The sequence below is a fragment of the Malaclemys terrapin genome, chromosome 3, assembly GCF_027887155.1.
Source record: "Malaclemys terrapin pileata isolate rMalTer1 chromosome 3, rMalTer1.hap1, whole genome shotgun sequence".
NCBI lineage: Eukaryota > Metazoa > Chordata > Testudines > Emydidae > Malaclemys > Malaclemys terrapin.
Window position 1 is genome coordinate 72,196,370 of NC_071507.1, and position 27,927 is coordinate 72,224,296.

The 27,927-nt window shown below is 42.5% G+C and overlaps 1 protein-coding gene across 1 annotated transcript in view; it reads right to left on the reverse strand.

Annotated features, from left to right (window-relative positions):
• Positions 1-20,394: 20,394 nt before the first annotated feature.
• The window catches only part of WDR64 (WD repeat domain 64), a 78,767-nt gene continuing 71,234 nt past the window's right edge, over positions 20,395-27,927 (reverse strand). Inside the window, exons 16-19 of the mRNA XM_054022864.1 lie at positions 27,415-27,514; positions 24,243-24,323; positions 23,254-23,361; positions 20,395-21,494 (exon numbers count right to left, since the gene is read on the reverse strand). Coding sequence (XP_053878839.1) covers positions 21,387-21,494; positions 23,254-23,361; positions 24,243-24,323; positions 27,415-27,514 — 397 coding nt within the window. The 3' untranslated portion in view covers positions 20,395-21,386. The remainder of the gene's footprint in view (positions 21,495-23,253; positions 23,362-24,242; positions 24,324-27,414; positions 27,515-27,927) is intronic.

A 27,927-nucleotide genomic window follows, 5' to 3' on the forward strand; every position in this document is an offset into this window, starting at 1 on the left:
TCCAGCAGCCAATGATGGCAACCTTGAAACCTAGTACCTGTTATCACCAACTTAAAATCACAGTTGTTCGTTTAGTTTCTTTTTCTTTCTTTTTTTTTCAAAATGAAACAAAAAAGTAACAATCATTTATTCTAAACCAGTTTATTCACCTACCATTAGAAACAGTCAGAGAAGTGTGTGTTTTAATCCTGATTGAGTGTGTGTTGGTTATAAGTCAACAGGAAGTGCAAAATAGGCTCCTTCTAATGTTTAGATTGATCTGGAGCCAAAATTATAACGGCAACATTGGTGGTGGGTGATTCAAATCCAGTCCCTTGCCTCTGAAATGTAAAAGGGTTTGTTTGGATGTTTGGTCCATTTTTAATTACAAATAAATAATAACAAATCCCTTATATAAATAGCACTTCTCATTCTCAAGCACTGCACAAACATGACCTAACACCATATATAATCTAAACTATTCTGTCCATATTGTCAATGGCCATCCAGGCGTCATGGGGCAGCACTCCATGTACGGTGGTGAATCGTGGAGATCTTTCTGGTTCCCATTTTCATTTCCTCCCACATCTCACTAAGAGTATCAGGCATGACCTCTCCTGTCTGCTGGTTTCCCATCCCTACTATAGTATTCTACATACCAGCTTGCCTTCCTGAGCCCAGCCCTCTCTGGTCCAGCAATTTTAGACTGTCAAATCTATACTAAAGCAAGGCACTTCCATCATCGCTCCCTAGGGAGACCCCGTAATTCATTGCTTCTATCCCTGCTTGACAGCCTGTACACTAGTCCTTCCAATCCCATTCCCCAAAACCGGGCCCAGCAGCCCCACCCTCTAATCCTGCTCCAACGTTGAATTTGGTAATTCCACACTTCTATCCCTTTGTGAGATCCAGGATCCCTGTGCTTCCAGTCCTAACTCCAAAGTAGCCCCCAGTAAACCCACCCCAAACCTGGATATCAGCAACTGTCTGCTTGTAAATCTACTTCTGTAAAGTGTAAAGCCCTTCCAAAGACTGAGACAACTTTGCCTCCTAATCCTACTCCTAAAGCAGATTCCCAGAGTTTCCAACCACATAAAGCTAGACATAGCAACTTAGGCCTTCCAACTCCATATCCTAAAAGCAGGAATCCCCTTGTGCATGTCCAACCCTGAGTCAAAGCAGGCAGTGTGTTTTTAACCCCTCTTCCATCCCCCACACTAATGGGTATGCCAGTTACAGTGAGCAGTATTCTGTTACATTTATCCTCAGTGCTGTAAGAATTAAAATCATGTGGACTTGATCTCTCTAGCACAAACAATATTCCCAAGCATCCACCTTCAAGATTAATAATTTCTGATATAAAATTAGTGGTAGAAAGTGAGACCGCAACTTTGTGAGTCAGAGGTAAATGAGAGTGTAAAAAAATCAGCCTTGTAGTGTAGAATTACCGCCTTCCATCTATATTTTTAGTGTGAAAAACAATTTTTTTGCTTGGTTTCTAAATCTTGTTCCTCTTATTCTCAGTCTCCTCAGTGTGTTTCTGCTGCTCCTTTTATTTTTGGCTCCTATAGCAGATGGTACTGGACTTCTTAATGTAAAATAAGAGAATAATTTATTTATTTCACATCCAGGCTCTATCCTCATATCAGTTTGAACTTCAAACATCTACTCCAAATTCTCGCACCAACATAATACACCTCTACCCCGATATAACTCTGTCCTCACGAGCCAAAAAATCTTACCGCGTTATTGGTGAAACCGCATTATAACGAACTTGCTTTGATCCGCCGGAGCACTGCTTTACCGCGTTATATCCGAATTCGTGTTATATTGAGTCTCATTATATCGGGGTAGAGGTGTACATGGAATAGGGGATCAAATTTTGCCCTCACTGAAATTCCATACAGTCAGTGGAGTTTCACAGGATATCAGTGGGGATAGTATTTGGCGCATAATTTGTTTTATATATTGGTCAGAATAAGAAAACTATGAATAATTGTTTCCCCTGTATATCTTTGGGACTCAAATACCAGCTCAGAGTCATATTTGGGCCCAAATATGAATCTAATCTGAGAACAGAGGCCCTTAAAAATACCTGTCTACTAGAGATGTGCAAAGTACACAATTCCAGTGAAATCCCATATCAGGTGAACTTCATCTGGTTTCAGATTTCATTATGAACCCAAAATGACTAGGGTTTCTTTAAAAGTTTGCTTAAATCTTTCCTTGAATGGGTTCCAGTGAGGGCAAAAGAGAGATCATGTGAAATTTTCACTCGAGCATGTCAGTAGTGTTAAGATTTTGTTAGAAAAAGACAAAACTTTCCAACCTCAAAGAAACCCATCACAACTTGCTGGTTTTGTGATGGATGTGATGAGACTCACCAGTCTGAGTTCTGCATTGAGTGTCTGAGTGCCAGTATGCAATGCGAAGGGGAAGGATCGGGAATCCCTGCAAACCAAACCCACTAGAAAGGTTCCCTGGAATTTATGGGAAACTGACAGGTTTGGCACAATTCTCCTCCGTGCTAGGTTAAGGCTTAGACACTATCATCTTTTGACTTAGGGCCCCAGTTCCTGGTATCATGGGATTACATCAAAATCTCACCTTTCATTTTAAAAACAATGTTTGTTGCCCTAATGGTAGTGAAGAGAAGCTTAGAGCCACGAACCCCAGGTAACTGATGCAGCAATGTCTGCCTGAGTCTGCAGACAGCCTGAAACAACACCACTAAGAGAGATGAACTGTACCATTCAACTCAGTGTTAACTCCAAGACCCCCCACTGCCCTGTGTGGCTCTGCTAACACCAACCCAGCAGAGGACTGTGTGTGTGTGACAGGAGGAGAAAAGTGCAGCAGGCCTTGCCTACTTACTCTAGGAGCTATATCCCGGTTGCAGGACAAGTACTGGAACCACCTTCCCCAGTGCTGATCCTGAGGAGAGTGGGACATCTGCTGCAATTCCTGGTGAGGTGAACGGGGTCCCATATCACTGCCTCAGGCTCTGTGAGGCAGGAGGGGGGCCCGTGCCTCCTCCATTCCAGGTGAAGAGTAGCAGCTATGGCACACAAATGGGGACATGGTGTAGATGATGGAACCACAGGGGCCCCATGTCATGGTTTACCTAGGATTTCCTTAATTCAGCCCTGGTTCCATTTTCTGACAACCCAGAAATTAACACGAGGCCCAGACCTGACAGGGTTGCCAGCTAAAATATTCCCTTTCCGCCTTTTCGCAAACCTTAACTCCATGAGCCTGAACCTATAATGCATGGAAGACTATGACTAGTTTTGAAATTATGACTAGTTTCCTTCAAATGACAAAAAGAAAATTTCAGTATTGCCAACCCTAAGCATTCAAAAACTTACAAATTAGCTCTCCCCACCCAAATCATAAAAATTCATTTAAAAATAATAATATTTGAGTGGAATAACCTGCATGGAACCTTGGGAGGGATGAGCACAGGTTGTGGGAAGGAAGAATTTGGAGGAGGCACAAGGAAGTCAGTCTATGTGCACATGGCTAGAATGCTAACTTCAGGTGCAGTACAGTAACTCCTCACTTGAAGTTGTCCCGGTTAACGTTGTTTCATTGCTGATCAATTAGAAAACATTTAAAGTTGCCCAATGCTCCCTTCTAATGTTGTTTGGCAGCCGCCTGCTTTGTCCACCGCTTGCAGAAAGAGCAGCCCGTTGCAGCTGGCTGGTGGGGGCTTGGAACCAGGGTGGACTGGCAGCCCCCCTATCAGCTCCCCACTCCCCTAAGTTCCCTGTGCAGCAGCTGCTCAGCAAGCTATCAATTGCTGGCAGTTCAGCTGTCCCTCCCCCCACTGCCATGTGCCGCTCCTACCCTATGCCTTGGAGCTGCTCCCGGGAGCCTCCTGCTTGCTGTGCGGTTGGGGGGGGGGAGGGGTAGAGGGGTGCTAATGTCAGGGTCTCCCCCTTCCCCCTGCACTCCACTTACCCCATCTCCAGAGAGCGGGGGGACACGACAGGCTCAGGATGGAGGGAGCTTGCTAGCAGCAGCTGCTGTCTCAACTTGCTGATCTAGTTAAAAAGGCAATGTACTTAGAGTAGGATCAGCGTACTTAAAGGGGCAATGCGCATCTGTCTCACACACAGGGTGTGAGTCTCCGTCTCTGTCTGCCATGCTGTCTCCCCTCCCTCCATTTGTGCTGCCTTGTAGAGTGTGAGGCTACATTAACAACAATGTGTTAATCCTTGAGGGCTCAGCCGAGTGCTAGTTCATCGTTCAGCACTAAGGCATTCCCTGGGAAATATTCCACCCTCTAACTCCACCACCTCAACCAAGCTTCACAATCATCATTGCCGTGTATAGTATTAAATTGTTTGTTTAAAACTTATACTGTGTGTGTGTGTGTGTGTGTATCTATCTATATAATATAGTCTTTTGTGTGGTAAAAAAATTTCCCTGGAACCTAACCCTTCCCCCCCAGTTACATTAATTCTTATGGGGAAATTAGATTCGCTTAACATCATTTCACTTAAAGTTGCAAAGGAACATAACTACAACGTTAAGCATGGAGTTACTGTCCTTTTGTAAACAGCTCTCTTAATAAAGATCCAGTTGTTTTAGACAAACTGAGACTTCTTGTTGCTGATGATGTATTTCACATGGCACTGATCCAGATTCGGCCTGAGGTGGGTCACTGTTGCATGCAAGCAAGAGTTTGGATTTTGTTCTGTTGGGGAGGCGTTCCTGTCGGGAAGTGGCAGATGTTCATTCTCCACAAGAACTGAGAAGATCTTGGAGCAGGAGCGGTGGAAGCTCATTAAAAGTGTGTGTGTGGGGCCACTGGCACCCAAACAGAAGCCCCACCCCTACACTGCCCCTTCTCCCTGAGGCCCTGCTCGCCCCTCTCCACCCTCTTCCCCTGTTGCTCACCCTTATGGGTGGTAAAAAATGGGAGGGCTATTGCCCTCCCACTTTTAAAAGTGCTGGGGCCATACCCCTGTCTTGGAGGATCTGTTGAAGGTTAGGGCATTGTGTGCACAGTGTAAGATGTACAGGCATTAAAATATGCCTTGAAAATATGCTAACTTCTTTTTAATTGTCTGGTGGCAGTCATTTTAATGCACATTGCAAACCTTAACTATCTTTTGGAGCCGAAGTCAATAGGCCTGTCCCAATAGATGAGACATCTTGTCTGGGGAACATTAATTAAGCTAACAATTCTAAGGAAAGGAAAGCTCTGATGCTTTATAAGGAATTTTCCAACTAGTGTTAGTTTCTCAAACTAAAGACTTCCATAACTTACTTATGGAGGAGACTTCCATCTCATAGTATAGCTGAGGAGAACCTGTGACAGGTGACAGACTATCCCCTTTTCCTATGCAGAGTGCCCTATATGTTAATTAAGAATCAGAGAGGAGAAAAACAAAACAGAGTTAAACCAATTAGAAATAGCTTGGCTGGTGACCCAAAAAACATTCCAGAGGACAAACTTCCTGATACCTCAAGAAGCCTATATAATATATATTCACCCCTACTTAGAAACTGTAGATTTGCCTTATGAATCAGATATACATCTCTATGTAAATAATCTGTCTTGTTCCTAATGTAATGTCCCTCATCCTATAAGCCTTGAAAGATGTGATATGATGAATATTAGATATAATCAAAACATGTATTCATTGTGTTCACTAGATTTAGAAGACTAAGGGATTTTGTTCCATTTCTTGGTAAATTATTGTAGCAATAATAAGTAATAATAATTGTATGGCATTAGAAGGAAAATGAAATGTTGAAAATTATACCCTGGTTGGTAATATTAAAAGAAATTGCTTAAAAGCAGGGATCCCAATTGTCAGGACAAATTATGAAATCCATCCATGAAATAAATTGAATAATAAATAAATTAAATCCTCCAACTAAAGGAAGCATTGAAGAAATATTATACACTGATGCCATCTACTGGATATCAACAGAAGCAGCAGAGAAAGTTGAGAGCAATTTGGCAAATAGACAATAGAAATCAGAAGGCTACCCTTGCCAATGAGCCCTGAAGCAGGGTATATTAAACAGAGGTCACCAATGGGAACCTACCATTAACTGAACCCATAAAGAAGCTGCAGAATCCCCAAGTGTGATGAATGCCAAGACCAGGATTATTTGTTTGAAATCCAGGTCCAACAACCTTTTAAGATACCTAAACTGGGAGCCCATAACAGAAAAGCCCTTAGCAGCACACAAAGTCAAGAGCTGGATAGTGGGGGGGTCATTTGGAGAACCTGAACCAAAGGGAGCTATCACTGTTTCATACCCAGTTTGATCACAACCAGTCATGGCATGGGACACTCCAAGCATTACCAGGGTATCATGTGTTGGAGTTCTCTAGATTTTTGCTGCTAGCTGCTGGTAGAATGAGTCCTTTTCCACAAGTGATGAGTCTTCTGTTGGCATGTAGGTCACATTGACAGGTAAGTATTCATGATGATTTTGGAGCCCAGCGCAGAGTAAGCATGGAGAGACGGGGTTCCATGTGGCTAAAGTCTGTGCTAGAGGTTGTCTAGTGAGGAGTCCCATACCATGAATTCCGTCTGGACCTCCAGGGTGCAGGAATGTTGCTTCTTCCCCAGTAACTTAATTGCTGTGTGGCAGACAGGCCTCTGTGATGCCAGCAATTACAATCTTGTAATGGATGGGTTCTTTGAGAAGAGCTATCTTGAACACCGAGTTTTCAGTGTGAACATGTTCCATACGATGACAGACTTTAAGGTCAGAAGGGGACCATCATGATCATAAACCTGTTACAAAAGTCTAGCTCTTCTGCCCTATGTGGTCCAGGAATCCACAGTTGTGGCTTCCCCACCACTGGGAAACTTGGCCCTTGTCTGCTGGGTCCATCACTGGCCTTTTCTCATTACCCTGAGCAGGGCCCTTAATGGGTACTACCAACTAGGGCCAGTGAGACTCAGTGCTTACGTGGGCAGGGATAACAATACACTGACATAGAGCAGCTTACACTGCCACTACCTGTGCCAAATCATGATATTGTCTAATATGGCACAAATGCAAATTATTAAGACTAGTTTGCAGCAGAGGTAGGACCAAGACCCAGTACATCCTAGCTCCCAGCCCTCGGCTTATTCCTCTAACCAAAGCCTGTAGCTTTTTGAGGGGGAGGGCTCTGCTAGCAGTTTTTCTAAAATTCACAAGTTTGTAAATTATTGAGGAGTAGCTCTCAATTTTTCAAGATTGAAAAAAATTCTTTGCTCAATTTTATTGAAAGACTTTGAAGATTTAAAAAGTTATTTCAATCTCATTGAAGTTTCAGATCTGAAAATAGTAAAAGTTTTTAGTCAAAAAATGTTGCCTATGACTATTTCATCCAGCCCTGAGCCTTTGGGACCTCTATCCCCCTTTTGCCTTTCTGTGTTTTCTGGGTCAATGGCCTAGTAGCCTGCCACCATCCAGGGAGTCTGTGACAGAGCCATCCCCTTACTCAATACTTCAGTAACACTTTCCTACAGAACATCCATGAAAATTAATGAAATATGAGGCTATCTCGGTTCTGTCCAGTCACACTAAAAGAGTGCATCTATCAGTCTCTCCCATAGACGCATTCTCCCACCACTTTGCTGTGAAGGCGGTTAAACCAAAACTGGCTAATCTTCAGCTAGTTATTTTAGCAGCAGCTGAAAATTGCCTCATGATAGAGCACGAGAGATTTTTTTTTTCATCCCCATTGTAAAACCTCTTACAATATGTGTTTTGGTTTTTCTTTAGGTACTGATACATTACACGTTACTAAACTCAGGCTCCAGCTGAAAAAATTTGGTGGTAGCATGTTTGCATATTGTATTTGACCCTGAAGCCTGTTGAAACCAGGGAGATCATCTTTGGCCACAGCCATTAACTGAATACCAACTGGGCAATATGAGCCTGATTATTTCTGTCCCTCATGATGGAACAGTGAAACCTGAAGACATCCCTGACTGAGATGCTGGTTGCTGGGATTCAAACATATTATCTCATATTTTGTCTCATAATTGTCCTCCAGGAAACATTTAAGACTTTCAGAAATGCAAGGTGGCTACAAATCAGGACAGGAATAGAGATTGTTCAGATTCTTGCTAAAGAAATCAGAAGCCTTAATGGTAATTTCTCCCCATATCTTCTTATAAATCATCTCCAGAGGATCAAGCTGGATGCCAACAGGGAAAAGGAAGAAGCTGCCTTTGGAATTCCCCAAGCAGAAAAAGCCTGGGGAGACTTTATAAAGTTTGAGATCAGCAAAATCGCAGATAATAGGAGGCTTTATTGTAGATATCCATGGACAAATGCACCCTGAGCAATGGATAGAAGTAGGTTTCACCCTTTCAAAAGCATCACTCAGCTCAGGGAAGTTTTCTCCATCAGGCTCTTCTATTCGCTATCTTGCAAACCAGGTGCACAGTGTTTCTTTTGAAACTTTGCTCAGAGGATCCAGAAGCCTGGGTAAATTTATTGAAGAGCAGGACAACAACTGGTACCTTTGTGTTCCTTCTCCAACAAATCCCAAGCCAAAAACTGGGAGTTATTATAGTGGAGGCTATATCACAAAGATTTTTGGATCTAGGTATACTGGCATTGTCGATGAGCTGCTCCAGCGGGTGAGGGATATTAAAGAGTATCCCAGGTTTTGTAAAGCATTAGCAAGGGCTATAATAAATTTCAGGCAAACTAACTAGTGCAGCCAGAGAAACCATAAGCTTCTACGATGCTAAAAGAAACAGGCATGTGTTTAGCATGGCTACTTTGCAAAGTATAGCAATTGGTCTGATACACAGAAATATGGATTTCCATTTGGCTTTAACATGCTTGGAATTCTGTAGGAATAAAGCAGTGGGGCAGTTAAGGAAAAGATCTAGAATGCAAACAAATGCAATTCCAGTGATAAAAGGACAGTAATCTGTACTGAAAACCCATGACTAATAGCATCAAAGGAATTATTAAACCAGTGCTTATTAGTAGATCCCAGTAAAATGATTGGTAACCTCAGTGGTGCCCAGGCCAAACTGAGTGAGGGTACATCACTACTTTATCTTGCTGAGGAAATATTTTTAGATTCTGCAGTTTTGGTACAATTCCTCCAAATGACATGGACCTTCCCTGAGACTGGTCCATACGACTGTTCTACAATGAGTGGAGTGTAAGCAGAATCCTGAGCGCGTTGAAGACCCTGGTGGAAATTCCCACTGGCTTCAAAGGGTACAGGATCAAGCTTTTTGGCACATGGGCTAAGAATTCAATGCCTACTGTCATGATGGTAGAACAGAGAGAGAAGCAATTTTCTCCTTTCCAATCTGTAGAAAGAAAGGTGTACAATACAACGAACTACAATATTCCTGCTAAAGAATTATTCTGGCTGCATTGTGCAATGCAGATAAAATGCTAAAATAGTCTTCTTATTGAAATGAAGTAGGTCTCTCTTATTAGGGTGATTTTGTAAATAGCATTCTTCCCTCTCGGAGCCTGGACCATTGCCGACTGAAGTCAGTGGAAATCATTCCATTAACTTCATTCAGCACTAGATTGACCCATTAGTCGGTACTGCATATAGCATTGTTAGGGCATGGCCACTGTGCTATTGGGAATATCATCCACAAATGGAACAATGGCAAAGCTGATAGCAATCTGAGTACAAATCAGCATTTTGGAAATGCAGACAATAAGATAAGCTAAAAAAGTCTATGGCCAGTAAGAATAAAAGGTCACTAACAAGACATTTCTTAAATCAGGAACCCTAGTAGGGTACAGGTCTGATAGTAAATAAAGATAGTAAAATCGCCAATCATAAGACACATATATTCAGTAAATATTTCCATTCTGTAGTTGGAAAGAAGCAGGTTGATGTAGTCATATTTTACAACAAAATTCCATCAGTAACTAAGGATGATGTTAAAATAGTCATTAAACATTGTTAAATAGATAGGGCTGGACAACTTGCACACAGAAGTATCAAAAGAATTGGCCAAGGAAGTCTCTGAACCATGAATGTTAATTTTTAACACATCTTAGAACATGGGGGAAAGTTTTAGAGGACGAGGAATATACTAATGTGCCAATATCTTAAAAATGTAAATGACCCAGGTAACGATAGGCTGGTGAACTGGACAAAAATCATGAAAGGGCTGAGATGTGATGCAATTAGTAAAAAATTAGCTGGTAGCATATTTAATGCCAACCAACATGGTTTGACGTAGGTCTCAAACAACGTTCATACTGTTTTTGATGAGTTGGCAAGTTTGGTTGATAAAGGTAACTGTTGACATAAGAGTTCTGTAAGGCATTTGACTTAGTCCTGCATGACACACTGATCAGAAAATGAACACTATACAAAATCAATGCAGCCTACATTAAATGGATTAAAAACTGATAGATCACAAAAAGTAATTGTAGATTGCGACTTGCCCGCCAATGGGAGTGCTCCTAGTGTGGTCCTGCAGGGATCTGTTCCCAGCCCAGTGCTAGTCACTAACTTTATCAATGATCTGGAAGAAAATATAAAAACTTTGCAGGAAAAACTTTCAGGTGACAGGGACCACTTAGTAAGTTAGGCCTATTTGAACTATATGCATTTTAGCACTGCCAAATGAAAGGTCATACATCTAGAAACAAAGAATGGAGCTCACACTTCTAAGATGGAGGACTGTTCTGGAACGCAGTGACACTGAAGAAGCCTTATGGGGTCATCATGGTAGACAACCAATTCAACATGAGTTAATGCCATCCACAGATATGTAAGCAGAGGAATACCACGCAGGATTAGGGAAATGGTATTACTTCTGCATGCAGCATTAGTGAGACTGTGCTATAAAATGATGAAAGGTCTGGTAAACATGCCTTATAATGAGAGGTGTTTTGATCACACTGTACAAGGATCTGCATGGCTAAGAGATTTCTGATAGCAGATCCCTCTTGAGCCTAGCAGGAAAAGGCATAAGAAGCTGAAACTAGGCAAATTCAGACTAGAAATGAGGCATACATTTTTTAACAGAGAGAGTAATTAACCATCAGAACATCGTGGATTCTCCATCCCTAAAGTCTATAAACAAGACTGGATGTCTTTCTAACAGATAGACTATAGCTCAAACAGAAGTTACTGAGTTATGTTATTTGGTCTGGGTCATGCATAAGGTCAGACTAAAGGATCATAATGGTCCCTTTTGGCCTTAATCTATTAATCTTTTGGTCAAAGTATAAAATAAAACCTAGTGTCTTGTCCACTTTTGATTCAGTTCCTACAGCATGTTTCTCAGGAAATGGATGTTTAATCTGGGATCCTGGACCATATTTATTTTTGAGCAGTTCTAATTTGCCCTACGGTGTCTTTAGATATGGTAAAAGTCATTTATGGCCCATATTGCATCATTATGTTTTAAGCAGAACTCCCCACTGATTTCAGTGGAGATTACTAAACACAATACAGTCCTTGCTATTTTATAGTGTTATTAAACAGGTGCTGTATGTAATGCCAAAGGTAGTGAACGCTGCGCAGCTCAAAGCTCTTTAGGATGAAAGGTGCTATATTAATGTTAGATATTATGTCTGATGCCAGAAAAGGGCTGGGCTTGCTTTTTAGATAGAAAAAGAAGATACTACACAAGAAAAAATATTTTACGGTAAAACATTTTAATATTGCTGTGCCACAGGAGAGTAATGGAGGTTGGAATTTTGATTTTAAAACAGTATCTAGTTTAATAGTTTAACTCACAACACTATTGATTGGGTTATCAATTTTAGCACTTGTCCTCAGATGATTGTACCCTGACGGTAGGAAAGCTATTTGGTAGGTTTATGCTCCTCCTGCAATGGAGTGGGTAAGACATTTATTTAACACAAATCAACTACAGATTGTTTAACAGAGTTGCTCTCTAATCTGTCATCTTCAGATATCACATTGGTTTCAAACAAACAGCCACATGCAAGGGCATAAACAGTAGTTTTGAGAACAAAAAATATGCTATGCACCTCACAAAACAAGCCCCATTGAGCTTACAATTTAAAATTGATGGAACAGTGAGGGTCATAAATAGAAAAGATGGGTGTGGAGGGGGAAAAAGGACTGTTACTCCGTGAGGCATGTACACAACATGAAATTTCCATTAACCTTTCTTTAAACATGCCTAAGATTCTGTAGATATGCCTTGTGATATATACAGTAAAGCAAATAAAAGCAATTAGGGGTCAAATACCAATCTCAATTACATTGATGTAAATCCAGAGTCATTTCATAGATTCACAACAACGTAATTAAGGTCAGCATCTATCCTGTAAATCGGACTGTAGGGGAAGTAAAGCACAGAGACCCTGATCAAAGCTTTCCCGCAACACTACTTCCATGCTTATATAGTGAAGCCTACCTAAGTAGTAGGGTGATTTATTTAGTGGGACATACTAGTAGAAGTCTGATCTTCTAAAGAGGAACTCTTTGGGAGCACTGAGGAATTTTAGTCTGTCGATAGATCTGGTAATAGTGTTATCCTGACCAAAGAGATTTTTTTGGTATTATTGGGTTGTTTCAGTTATTGGTCAGCAGCCTGGGGGATGAGCCAGGTACTATTAACAAACAAATCCTTAGGGTTTTCTTTTTTAATATCTCTAATTAACATATACACAGATTGCTATTTCTGGGTCAGCTGAAAATAATGGCCTGATGTTTTCTAGGATTTTAGTCATAAAGATTAGTCATAAAGAGGGAGCCAAAGGAAGAACATATGCTCCATCATGTCCTGACCTTATAAATCCAGATAGCTTCTGATCAACCCATTTCACATGATCTTAGCCTATTTATCGTCTTTCCTCTAGCCGCTTATGTCTGCTGTTGAATCTGGCAGTTGATTCATGCGCTAATCAGTTTTTCTGCATGAAAAGTTTGATTTGATTGGCTTGCTCCACAAACTTGTCTGTAATTCATCACTGCCCAAAGTCACAGTGACTTGAAACATCTAAGTTAGGTTTAATAGGATCAGTAATCACTACAGAAAGAGCGAGAAGCCAACTTTTCCTTTAAAAGCTGCACTTATCTGAGGCTAAAAATAGATCTGACCCCAAGCTTGTCTTCCTGAACCTCAGAAGACCACATTCAACCACGCAAGTGCAACTCACATTGAGGTCAATGGGAGCTATGCCTTACGCAAGAGCGGAGTTTGGCTCAGACCTCTGGCAACAGAAGGTGTATTTCAACAGGAGCCACTGCTAAAAATCTCCGGATTTGAAATGTATATTGATACTGTTAAAAAGAGAATTTAGTTCTCAGTGGAAGTGCTGGATTGGTAGCCTGCAATAGCAAAGTACTCTCGTTGGCTGTAGAACAAGTACAGCAGTTATATAAGCTTCCCATAATGGGGTGGGACCCATCTCTCACAAGCGCCTCCCTGGTCGAGCGTGTGGTGCCTGCAGTTCTCAGTTTCTCAGCTCACGGTGCTCCGTCAGCCACTGCACTTGTCAGGCGGGTCTTCGGTGACTCAGACGTCCAGCCAAGTCCTCCACAGTCCATGTGCAAACAAAACAAACCCCTTCTGGAGTACAGTGTCCAAATGGACCTATCTCAAAGCCCTCAGTAATGTCCTGTAGCCCTCCCTGCACTCAGACCCTTTACAGTCCAACAGGGCCCATCATGGTATCCCTCCATTGGCAACGTCTCTGTAGCCCTCCCTGGGCTCCAGTCCTCAGTCTCACCAACAGAGCCTATCTCAGTGCCGCAGTTGGCCAGTTTATTTGCAAAGGTGCCTGCTCTGGGGTGGAGGAGCACCCCCCAGGGCTTCCTTCCTGAAGGCTCTTCACCTGCCCTTGAGTCCTCTGATCCCAGCTCTCCAGCTGGATCAGCCTCAGTTCAGCCCCCTCAACAGTTCCATGTACAGTCCCTTCCCTGGACCTGTCTAAACTTCCTTCTCTTACGGCACAGCCACCTCCCAACAGCTATTGGGGAGAACCCAGCCCGCCCACTACTCTGGGTCCCAGCCCAGGGACCTTCTAAGTTGCAGCCACATGCCACATCCCTTTAAGTAACTGCTTTTCCCTGGACCACTTCCCTGTAGTCAGTCTTAGTTGAGTCCTGGCAATCATCCAGAAGCTATTCCCTAGCATTCCTTTTCCCTGACAGCAGCTACCTATCGTAGTCCCTGCTGACCAGGCACACCTCTTGCTCCCCCAGTCCCTGCAAGCAGACTGAACTCAACCTGCCCTGGCAGCTCCTTATATATGAGCCTGCTGGGCCCTGATTGGCTGCTTAGCCTGCAGCCTCACTCATTGGTTGGAGGGCCTCTCTCCTGCTCCTTTCCTGAGATGGGAGTGGCAGGACCCTGAGGCCTCCAGCAGGGGGCCTATGGGCCTAGTCCACCCCATCACACTTCCTCATGCCACTGTAGCCATAGGTCAGGGGCGGGCAAACTTTTTGGCCTGAGGGCCACATTGGGTTTCCAAAATTGTATGGAGGGCCGGTTAGCGGAGGCTGTGCCTCCCCAAACAGCCAGGCGTGGCCTGGCCTCGCCCCCTATCCGACCCCTCTCGCTTCTCACCTTGTGACAGTCCCCCTGGGACTCCTGCCCCATCCAACCCGCCCTGTTCCCTGTCAGCCCCCCAAACCCCTGCCCGCCCCCCGCCACCCCATCCAACCCCTGCTCTCATTCCTGACTGCCCCCCCAGGACCCCTGCCCCCATTCAACCCCCCTGTTCCCTGCCCTCTGACTGCCCCAACCCCTACCCACACCCTCTCCCCGGACCACCACCCCAAACTCCCCTGCCCTCTATCCAACCTCCCTGCCCCCTTACCACGCTGCCTGGAGCACTGGTGGCTGGCGGTGCTACAGCTGCACCGCCCTGCTGGAGCCAGCCATGCCACCGCGCAGCTTCCGGGGCAGGAGCTCAGAGGCCGGGCAGGAGGGTCCCATGGGCTGGATGTGGCCCACGGGCTGTAGAGTGCCCACCTCTGCCATAGTCACTCTGAATAGATGCAGGAGTACCTAGCACTGTCCCACTAACCCAGCATTTGTTAGTCTCTAAGGTGCCACAAGTACTCCTGTTCTTCTTTTTGCGGATACAGACTAACACGGCTGCTACTCTGAAACCTGTCATTTGCTCATGCTTGTTTTCATGAGCAGCATAAGAGCAATGTGACAGTGTGAGGGAGGCACCATATCTTATTATCCATGGCAGCATCTCAAAGGATGATTGCAGGTTGTACAGCATCCTTTGTAAGGACAGAGTCAGATAACTTTCTATCCCCAATCTCTCTCCGCCAATACCCCCATGATGTGCTAGTAAACACCAGTATGTGGATTAGTGATGACATTCCACCTCTCTTGTCAATTGCCTTCCCAACAACTTCACAATGGAATGAGGCAGAAATCCAGTTCCATCCCTTAATCCTTGCATTAACCCCACAGCTAGCCCCAAAGGACTCTACCTCTAACAATGACCCTATACAGGAGCAGCGCCAGGGTTTTTGGTGCTCTAGGCGGGATCCTTCCGCGCTCCCGGTCGTTGTTGTCAATTCTGCGGCGGGGGGTCCTTCTGCGCTTCCGGTCTTCGGTGCATTTTGGCAGCGGGTCCCGGAGCAAGTGAAGGACCCGCCGCAGAATTGCCGCCGAAGACCTGGAGCGCGGAAGGATCCCCCGCCGCCGAATTGCCACCCCCCCCAAATCCTGGTGCCTTAGGCGACCGCCTAGGTCGCCTAAATGGAAGTGCCGGCCCTGACCCTGCAGCATCAGCCCCAATTCCTGATCTTCCAGCACTAACACTACAGAGCAGCACTGGGCCTTGCTTTCAGTAGCAGAAGATGTGTAGCCTTGCTCTTCTGAGATTACTGCTCTCAGGTTGCCCAGATGCAACAGCTGATGGAGGCAGGCTTTGGGGAACGCAGCCACTGGAAGAGAGGCAAAGAAGCCAAAGAAGTAATAAGCAGAGGACGATACCAGCTCCATATCCCCGGTCAGTAGAAGCACACACTCAGGCTATTTCCTTATTCCCAGAGTTGATAGGTGGCAGAATATATGAGTAATGTTTCAGCCCCCTTTTAAGGCAGTTCTCTAAAAAATTTTCATTTTCAAAGATACACTGTATATGAGAGCATGAGAGAGAGACTCTCTGGACAAGAATACAGAATCAGGACGAAACTATTGGTGATTTGACATACCACACTGACTGCTACGAAGAACCACTGACAAAGTGCATTTCTTTGTTTAGATTTCATAAAATGCCTAGTCCCCTACCTTTGTGGGGACAAGAACATACAATGTTGGAATTGGTCAGGTTGGGAACGTCAGTGAAAGAAGATTGATCTATGCAGAGACAATATTTGATATGTTTAAACTCAACTGCCAAGGAAGAATATATAACAAAGAAAGAGTTTAATAGAATTTGACTCATAGGTGGAGGCACTCTACCTTGAAAAGCAAATCAAACCAGAGGAAAGCCGTTAGGAATATAATTCAATCCGAAAAGGCAGTCAGTCTGGATAGGTTATACCTTGAATTCTGATGAGATACTACCTTTACTACAGATGAATTGTGATGGTGAGATTTATTCCAGCACTGGAAAAAACTATCTAGGTTCAGATAGATTCATATAAGGAACATTATGGAATGAAACCATAGTTAACAGTGCAAGTTACAGTTGTGTGATGCATTAGTTTCCTTTATAAAAATGCACAATGGGCTAGCTTAGGCAGCACCCCACTTAGGATGATGGCTTTTGTGAATTCCATTCTGTGATGTCCATCTAACTTAGGCACTGAACTCAGACTTTGTGAATTCCAGTGATTTTCTAGGAACACAAGTTCCTTTGTGAATCTAGCCATCTGTGCCTCAGTTTCCCATCAGAAAAATGGGGACAGTAGTACTTCTCTACCTCACCAGGATGTTGTGAGGAGAAATACATTAACTACTCAGATGCTACAGTGATAGGGGCCAGATAAGTACCTAAAATAGATTGGCCTGTATATAAATTCTACTACATATTAATAGAGAATATTCCAAGGGAAAATTAAAGACAACATACAGATGTAGGCAAGGCCCCATGTATTATTCCACAAGGCATCCTATGTATTGCAGCAGACCAGTGCTGAATTTGATGGCAAATTAGGAATTATAGAAATTATGTATGACTGATCACAAAAATCATTCAGTAAAGGCGCATTATTGACACCGCATATCTACTTTGCTTTCTGTGTCTTAGTTGAGACAGTGCAGACGATGGGTTCCTCTTCTTTGCTTCTACCAACAGGATAATAAGCAACCATCATCCCGGATTTTCCTGCGGTCTATGGCTTCCTCCTTTGGCTTTTCTAGTTTGATTCCTGTAGATCTGAAAAAAATCTGTGTGCTACCTCCCTAACTCAAGTTCCTTGATGAAGCCAGGGTTTGGAAAGCCCAGTGGGATGGTAGCCTGTCCTGTCTTTACCAAGCCACAGTAAACAAATTACTTGGTAGATTGGACTAGAACTTGCATTCTTGTATTTCATTCTTAAACGATAAGGATGATAACAGATGTTATACAATGTGGTTCACTTAGACTCTCCCAGCCTTGAGGACTAGACCTGATCAACAAGCACAGAACCAACATTAGCCAGTATCCAACTATGCAAATGGATGGCACATATAAAGACACGCTAATGTGGTACAGGCATTCCCTAGTTGCCAGTCTACATGGACAGTCTTATTCCAAAGGTGAACAGCTAATCCAGACCTTGTCTCAGTTGGTTTAAGAGTTTCATAGCTCTTAACCATTCTTGTTGTGACCATCTCTTTGTCTACCTTTCTGAGCTCAATTGCTTTCTTGGTAGCACAAAGCATAACAGATACAGTATACTGTAGTCTGGTAACAATATATAAAATATATGCAAATCAAACTTGCTTTATTGTCAGTGGTGCTGTCACACCTCCTGGCTTGAAGTAGTAACACCACCACCAAATACATTATTTCCATGATTTCCATCATCAGCACCCCCACTATAAAAATTGTTCCAGCACCCGTTTATTCATAGAATCATAGAATATCAGGGTTGGAAGGGACCTCAGGAGGTCATCTAGTCCAACCTCCTGCTCAAAGCAGGACCAATTCCCAATTAAATCATCCCAGCCAGCGCTTTGTCAAGCCTGACCTTAAAAACCTCTAAGGAAGGAGATTCCACCACCTCCCTAGGTAACCCATTCCAATGCTTCACCACCCTCCTAGTGAAAAAGTTTTTCCTAATATCCAACCTAAACCTCCCCCACTGCAACTTGAGACCATTACTCCTTGTTCTGTCATCAGGTATCACTGAGAACAGTCTAGATCCACCCTCTTTGGAACCCCTTTTCAGGTAGTTGAAAGCAGCTATCAAATCCTCCCTCATTCTTCTCTTCTGCAGACTAAACAATCCCAGTTCCCTAAGCGTCTCCTCATAAGTCATGTGCTCCAGCCCCCTAATCATTTTTGTTGCCCTCCCCTGGACTCTTTCCAATTTTTCCACATCCTTCTTGTAGTGTGGGGCCCAAAACTGGACATAGTACTCCAGATGAGGCCTCACCAATGCCGAATAGAGGGGAATGTTCACGTCCCTCGATCTGCTGGCAATGCCCCTACTTATACAGCCCAAAATGCCGTTAGCCTTCTTGGCAACAAGGGCACACTGTCGACTCATATCCAGCTTCTCATCCACTGTAACCCCTAGGTCCTTTTCTGCAGAACTGCTTCCTAGCCATTCGGTCCCTAGTCTGTAACAGTGCATGGGATTCTTCTGTCCTAAGTGCAGGACTCTTTATTGTTACTCCTTAGCATTAAACTTTCTATGAAACAATGAAAAACCTCCCCCGTTGTCCTCTCTCCTCTTCCCCTTCCTCCATTCATTATCTTCCTTGGGACTCTTGTCCCTGTTTGCCCTCAAGTTAATCTTTTAAAATAATTGTTTTCCTTTCTCCTTTCATCCCCCTCCTCTTTCATTCCCTGCACTGTGTTCCCCTACATACCCACTCTATTCTTCCCCAACAACATCATGAAGTAGCCAGCTCATCTTGTGGGTATGTCAGTGTCTGCAGGATGGCCAGCCCCTTAGATATGCACTCCCAGAGTAGAAAACTTCTGAAATACAGGACACTACACGGACACACACACTGCAGCAGTTCAAGGTTGTCCCAAGCTCCGTTAGGAATTGAAGTAAGGTGAATGAATGTGAGGATAGCATTGGCACACCAGTGCCCAGAAGTGAAGCCCATTATTAAGTCAGGGAGGAGGAAAAATGTTTGGAAAGTCCCTAGTGTGTTATGGGCACTATCAGAATACAAATATTAAATGATAAAGTACCAGTGGTACTGGACACAGTTGGTTAAGCCTAAAATTGAATTCTTCACACAGCTTAATTGCATGACAAATTATAGGATTGCTACCCCAATCATGAATGAAATTTGTTGTGGTAGCTGTCATGTCTTTCCTCAGTTTTATTTTCTTTTATACTTAACTTATGTACAAGAACCTCAGCAATCCACACTAATTGCAGAAGCATGTTGCAAATTAGCATGCAAACCACCATGACAATAGCTGATGGACTCCTAGTAATGTACTGCAGTATAGGATATTTTGGAAAGGAAGTTTTAGTAAGTACTGCATTTAGATCATATGTTTCCATTAAATCTTTGCTGAAGAACAGAGGCCCGAGAGATAGATGTATGTCAGTTACTGGATTTGCAAAAGAGAAGAATGAAAGTTAGTGAGATTCTACTGTAATATCTAATTTTATTCAACTTTTGGTTCTCACCCCTGCACACGTAACTTGGGGGAACTGCTGAAGTTAAAGGGAGTTTTCCCTCAGTATGCATCACAGGATTATGGTCTTACAATAAACCAAGTTTTCCTAGGAGTAAATGGTTAAAAAAGCCTCAGATGATACACACATCCATTATCATAATACAACTATATAATAATGCAGAACACTCAAACCCACATGTACTAAAAAAAAAAAATCAGTTTACGCATGACTGATATGAGAACAACAAACTATTTTTGGTGACTCCATGCAGTGGCAGGGTGTTAGCATTGCTTACGCTAAGAGTGTTGCCCCACATTATCGGAGACTGGAAAACAGTGGATTTCCAGGATACAGGTGTGACGGGTTGGACCCCCCTTCTGGGATGCCACCTGATGTATTTGGGGTCCCACTGAGCCTGCCTGGTCCACTATCCTGGGCTCCCTCACCCGGTCCTGCTTGCTCTCTCTCCCTCCCTCCCATCAGCTCTGTGTGGGAAGACAGCTTGGGAAATTGCCCAGCATTCTGGTGCACACACCCTCTGGAGTGTAAACCCAAAATTATATTGTCTTGCGCTGCAGAGGGGTCTATACAGTGTGAGCTTATGAAATTTGCCCTCCTCCCTCACTGTGGAAGATATGCACAGCTTTTTGCACCCCCAGTCATGAAGTACACCAATGGGGTTTTAGAATAAAAAAAAAAGTTTATTAACTACAAAAGGTAAATTTTATGTGATAAGGGATAGTAAACAGAGTAAAGCAGATTACTGAGCAAATAAAACAAAACACACCAACTAGGCTTAATACATTAAAGAAATTGGCTACAAATAGTAATTTCTCACCCTAAATGTTGTTTTATGCAGGTTGCGGAATTTCTTGAAGGTAAACTGCACTGCTTGCAGCTTAGAGTTTCAGGTATTCCTTTTCACAGGCCAGACCCTTTCTTAGCTTAGGTCCCATTCCTTCTCCCTAGGTCAGTCTTAGGTGTTTCCAGCACTCATCCTGGGTGGGGATTCAGTGAAGAACCAGCAACCTTGATTGACTCACTTCCCAGCCTTAAATAGGATTAACATATGGCGGGAATCTTTTGTTTCCCAGTTCAACCCCCACCCCGTCCTAGTGGAAAATACCAGCAGTCCAAGATGGAATCCAGTATCAGATGACATGATCACATGACCCTGCAATGTCAAAACAGCAACCCAGGTAACTTCTCAGGAGGGCGGGAGATTAGTATCTTCAAAAATCTTATTGTTCTCCCAATGGCCCATTCAGGCTGATTGCCTACTGTCTGGTGGGCGTCCCCCAGATGCAAACACTTTTGCAATTGATACAGAGCTAATATTCCTAACTTCAGATACAGAAATGATTCATGCATACAAATAGGATAATCATATTCAGTAAATCATAACCTTTCCAATGACAACTTACATGACCCATTTTGCATAAAATACATTTTAGTTATGCCAAATTCATATAATAAACATATTTCTATGAAGAATATGGGGCATGATGTGACAACAGGAGCTACTGATACATAAATTAATACAATATTGCTGGAGCACTGGAAATAAATAACTTGGACACAGAGACTGTGCTCGTCTGCTTACCAGTAATGATTACTTTGACTACATATGATTTGCAGGGATATCAAGGTTTATTTTTGATAACGGCAGTGGCAGTTTTTAGGGTTTTGCAACTTGGAAGGAAATGGAGGGGACAAAGGACTGGACCACATTTGCCGCTGGAGCCTGGCTATTTTTTGCACTTCTTCTCTTGGATAAACGTGATGGCTGTAAGACAAAGCAGAGCATTTAGCTATACATGTTAACCCTTGCTAGTATATGTGCTGAGTGAGCTCTATACAGTTCTACACTCTACTGGAAATATTTCTTACTGAGAAAATATTAATCAGACATGGTAGAAAAGATAAATTTTAAAACGACTTTTTGGAAGTTCTCCACTCTGACTTAGGAGGAAACAAAATAAGAGTTAGATTTCCTTTTGAATATTTGTTCCATTGTCTTTTCTAGGACATATCATGGTGTTTATTTCAATACCTGTTCAGCTTAATTTTCTGTGCTATTTACATATTATAAACTACATCTCCGTGACATCTCCTGGGTGTCATCAACAAGTTCAGTCCAAAGTTTAACGCATGACTATTATCATGGCTGTGATAAAGATGCCTGGATCCTGCTCCCGTTTATCTTAAGGAAAGTATTGCCATTGACTTGAAAGTCATTAGAATTGGTCCCAAAAGCTCACTGATAAATACATTGTGTGCCAATTCTTGCAAGCCCTCACATGCAGAACTTCCAGTGATTTCAACAGGAGTTCCAGGTGCTGAGTGTTAAAAGACTGGACCCCCGATTACCTCATTCAAAGTGGAAACCTAGAAAGGGCCACAAGCTCATGGGGATTAAACTCCTGCAATTTCAGAAGTGGTCTCCTCTAGGAAGAGAGGGCTTTAGGAGTCGGAGTGGGAAAGGCCAAATCCTGCCAATCATAGGGTATGTCTACACTGAGCTGGTGGTGTAATTGCCAGTTTGGGTAGACATGCCAGTGCTACCTCTGATTGAATGAACGTGTTAAAAATAGAAGTGTAGCTACGGCGGCACAAGCAGCAGGATAGGCTAGCCACCCAAGTACAATCCCATCTGAAACACTAGATGTGTACTCGGGGTATCTAACCCCTCCAACTGCTCTCCCTGCTGTGCCTACACTTCCATTTTTAGTATGTTAGCTCATGGAGGAGGGGGAAGAAGAAGTTGTTCCAGGTATGTACCATTTCTGAGAAAAAAGTAGTTTTTAGATAAACTGTTTAGTGATGTTTATGTTTACTTCTCTCTAAATATAAATATATAAGAGAGATTGGGTGATCCCATGATTTCTGCCACTTTGAGTAGCATTTCAAACAGCAAATGAAAACTTGCCCTTCTTGATCAGTTTGGGTTCCAATGCAGATCTGAAACCATAAGGATTGATTTGGATTCATGTGTTTGAATATGAACCACTTGAGAGTGCAGATTTTAGGGTTCTGGTTTGGGCTTATCTCTAAACAGAAGGAGAAATCCCTGTTGTCCAGCAGGTATACATGGTACCTCCAGCAACAACTGATTGGCTTTATTGGGTTTGATTTGCAGTATGTATGGTAAATGATTTGTCTTTAACTCTTAAAGCTTTTCTCTCTTCTACTCCCACCCATTCATTTTTTTCTTTGTTAGGTAATCTGATTGTTTCGTATGGAGCTGATATATCAGAAAGGGTGCTGCCTGACATGGCATTATGGAACACAACTGGAGATGATGGGATGTTACATTAAATATTTCTGGGATAGATGTGCTTAACACAAATCCCCAGATCTAAATGCCATTACACTTTGGACAAGCTTGTTTCGGTCATGGTCAGACCTATTTCTAGTTTCAGGTAGCAAAAAATGGATTTCTGTGTATTCACATCAATTGAATGGAAAGAGGAAAGAAATTTATGTAACAATAAGGATGGGCAAACATTCTGGGGCTAAAGTGAAGAAATTGCTAATCCACTTACCTCATAAAATGTATGACGCTTAATCCTTTTGAAGATAGTGTCAACTGAGTCTTGCTTCTCTTTTGACCCCAACTGGTGGAGAGGTTTGTGACTTGTTAGACTGAGAACCTTTGAAAAGTAATTTAGAGCAGTGAAGTTACAGAATAGCCTCCTATGAGCACACCAGTTTGTATTGATAACTAACATTCTGTATAACAAAGTGTTTCTGAGACTCTTAGCTCACTAAACCAATAACATCTGATTCTGATCTCACTCTCTCATAAAAATCCAATGGATATCTCTTGACTTCAGCTCAATTTCTCCCAATTCATTGAAAGGGGAGTTCAGAATCAGTCCCCCCTTGTATTATTTTTTCTTTCTGTGAGAAAGCAGGGTGCAAATTTCCAAAACACATTAGCTGGAAGTGGAAGATCATCATGTGTGCCAGATCGGCTGGATGCTCTTCACCAGCTCTCTGAATGCTCTCCCATCAGTTGGGGGCAGATGTACAGCTATGTGACTGAGCAGTATTTGGGCCTGTATCGCTAATGCAGTTGTTTATATAAATTAGTAAGCCAATTAAACAGGAATGAAAAGTCCCATGCAGGTTTAGCATTTGTATGCTCAGTGGGACATGGTATTAGCATATATTGCCCAACGCCTTGTGCAAATAGAAGCAACGGTCTTTGGGCTGGTTGAAAGAAAAGAGATTGAGCATAAATTTAAGGTCATGAGCTTTGATAGGAGAAGTACAAGGCTGAAAGACTCACCTTGCAGAATGGTCTTTTGATCAGTCTTCACAGGAGGCGCCCTGTTATCATGCTAACTACCGTTGAATGGAGATGGATAGGGAGTAATTCAAGCCAAGTCAAAAGAAATTAAATTGAGAAGTAGACAGTTTATAATAGCAACTCACAGGGTTTGTGATTTTAAAAGTTATCTAATTTTAACAGTTTTTGCTATATCAATGACAATGCTTGAGGTATAAAAGCAGATTAACTTGAACTTACCTTGTATATAGGTATAGACCCAAACACAACACCAGCCTCTTTGTTTCCTGACTTGAAACTTTCCAAAGGTTGTCTATTAACCTTAAAAATAGAAAACAGAGTCAACATATTTCCAGTTATAGGCAACAGCAAGATAGTAGAGATAGCATCTAGTGGAGTTTCCATAAATCTGCATAGGTAACATTCACTCCATATTACTAAAGAAAAAAAAAAATCACACCTGCAAGTTGGGTTTGTGTCCAGTTTTGTTTCTTTGCCATATATAAAAATGGCCTGGGAGGTTTTTGTCCAAAAATTGGGGGATGGGGTTCTGCTTGTTTTATAGCGAATGGAGAGTTGACCTAACTAGGTCGAGAGCTGAGCCAATGAGGGCAGGAAGGGGGGGGGGGGAGGGAAGGGAGGGGAGGGAGAACTTTTAGTTCAAAACTATTTGAAAACATATTTAACTCCAATGCCTCATGAACACCTGGAACCTGGGAAAAACAGACATGCCACTCTGGATATAGCAAAAGTTTAAAAAAAACTGATTTTTCAAAACCCTTCAGGCATTCTTTATACAAACATAAATATGCCAATGAGGTCATAATCTCAATTTAAAAAATAATGTTTAGGTCAGTTTTAGGTCAGTCACCATGAGATGATGGGCTGGGAACTCCCAGGGGACCCCACTCCCAACTGACAGTTTCATTTCAGAGGAGTCAGGTGGGAAATCTCTCTTTGAGCATGCAACCCTTCACTCTTCAGCTGCCTATTAGGAAAAAAAAATAGGTGGAACAAAATGACATTTCTGCTGTATGTTGATGGAAAGGCCAAATTTGTGCAAATGTTGGATGTACTTTGATAATTCATCCATGCAAAAATATGACTGCTAAAACCTACCTAGGTTATTAGAGTCCATGAATTCGACACTGGAGGTCAATAGCCTTATATGATATAGTACTGATTTCCCACTAGGAACACAATTTATGATCATGCAATAGGGAAAAATATATCTAAAAATGAAATACTGTCAGGTTTTCATAAAACGCTGAAATATGCGTTTTCTGCAAAATCAAATTGCATTTTAAAGAAAGTCCCTAATTAAATTTTATATTAATCCTTTTTTATAGAATCCTGGTAGATAATTTAAGTGCACATGCAATTGTTGTAGTTTAAGAGAATTCACATCCTCGGAATTAAAAAAATCCCTCATTAATTTCTTCCATATATCTCAGGTTTGACTTCTTAGCTTCAGCACTGATAGCATCACAGAATTAATGTTAATTCATTGAGGTGCATACATGTGATTTGAAAGTGCCTATGCAGACCTCTAGGTATTTACACACACCTTAAAGAATATGCAAATATGCTGAGATGTATTTACATGGTCCCCTATAGAATAAGCAAGATTGTGTCAACACTTTCAGAGGTGTCCATGAATTAAAAAAGTAACTGAAGACAAGAGCAGTCTCCTCTTACGTGATGATATGGCCTCTCAGCCCGATCATCTTTTTCAAAATTACCAACTTAAGTAGTATAAGTCACAAGCTAAAACGCAAATCAGAAGTCACCAGAGCACACACCTGTTGAGTTGTCCCACATTCTATTCAGCCATTGAGTTCACTTCAGTAATACAGTATATTTTAATATTATATGCCATCAGTATTACCCAGTATATTCTTTTCACATTGCTCTCCCCCTCTACTGTACCTAAAGCTGCCATACAATAGAGTTGGGTTCTAATCACCAATAGTTCCTCGCTTTGTAGGGAACATTCGACTATCCCACAAAAGCCATATCTGTTCCCTTTGATGTAATAGCAGGCAATAGAGAAAAATGATGTCTGGAGCCCGTGATGAACATAGCTTAATGGGAAGCATATTTGGCAGCCTTTGGGGCTAAAGTGGCAGAATACCTCAACCACATGGTTGTCATCACCCTGAAGTAAGCCACACACTCCTGTCATGGGGCCAGAAGGAGTAAGACCCAACTATGCCACTTTTAGAAGCTCAGTGAACAGGGACCAGGAGAAAGGAGATGCTGGCTGTCAACCTAGGGGGACATGCATCAAAGAGGAGCATATCATCCTCACCCCATCCTTATTACACAAGGGGCAGGAAGAATGGAGTAGCTGACCATGAACAATAGTGATGTCTTGTCCCAGACAATCTGCCTTGGGACCATGGGACTCTTGCATTCTGCTGCCGTAGTTGCCAGAAAGATTTTTGGTCTGCCAGAAGCAGCTCTGGTAGATAATTATATCAGTTCTGTTGGCTACATTAAGATAATGTACAGATGGGGACACAATATCAGGAATTTCAGGAGGATGGCAGGAAGTCCACACCCTAGCTTGCTTCTCTCAGCCATTCTGTCATTGAAGGACAGGAATGCCACTTCATGGAGGAGTAGAGAGAAGCTCACATAGCAAAAGGCCACTTGTTCTCACTGGACTGGCTCTTTTTGTTTTTTGCCTTTCCAGTACACCTTTCAGGGAGAGGAGACAATCTGACCCAAAGGTGCCATGTACCAAGCCAGATAGAGAAGCATGTATAATGCACTTCCACTCTGCTAGAGCTGTGCAAAATGTTCACAGTGAAACTTAAACTGACACAGAACTTTCCAGATTTTAGATTTAATTAAAACCTTGAAGCGAAGACCAGACATAACAAGAGATTTGCCAGCATTCTCCCCTACCTTTCAAGCAAATCTGTGATATTTAGTGTTGAACTTCTCCTTAGTGTACGAGCAACGTGCCTCAGGTGGCATGTGACCAAGATTTATCACCGAATTTGGGCCACTGGTTGGATCATTAGTTTCCCCGGGCCAGGTACTGATGGGGAGTGCGACGTGAACACGGATCTATGTGCCCCAGGGTTTGCACTCAGTTGAACTTCCCTAGTTTGTATCAAAACCCTATAAAACTTCAAATTTCACAGGGTTTGCACTGGAACCATGTTTTATGTGGTTTTGATACAAACTAGGAAAGTTCAACCGAGTATCACTCAGACTTGGTACTTGGAAGTGTGAAACCATGTGAATTGAAACCCAACAGTTTGCACAAACCCCTTTGATTATTTCTATCCTTTTCTACAGAACAGGCCTTCGACGTTTGTTTTGGGCTATTTTCCAAATGTAAACATCTACCAGAGTATTGCATAAAAGAAATACAAACTGATCATGTCTCTTCACCTACCTTAGGAGAAGCTAGAGCTTTGAAAAACTTGAAATCCTGATCCACTTCAAAGGGTCTAGGCTTTTTTGAAAGTAAGGATGATTTGGTCAATGATTTCCACCTGTTCACAAGAGATAGGAAGGAAAAAACCTGATGTCTATAAACAGAGGGCAAAATGCAGTATCACACAATTAGCTTAGAAATACAATTACTTTGAATTATAATTCATTCTGTATCTTGGCAGAATAAAATTTAATGTAGGTGCTTGATAAACATCATGAGATGTTAATTAAGTAACACTTCACCAATCCAAGTGGGATTAATTTTCTTTCACAATGTATTTGCCATCTTCAGGCTGGTATGTTTATGTGTGGATCAGTAGAGACCCTGGTGGAGTTTAGGCGGGAGTTTGAGCAGCTAATGGAGGATGGGCAAGGCGGGGCTGAAGGGGAAGGCTCTAGGGTGCAGGAGGAGGCAGTAGTAGATGACAGCGAGAGGGGAATGGAAGGAGGAGATCCAGGGAAGTGGAAGCAT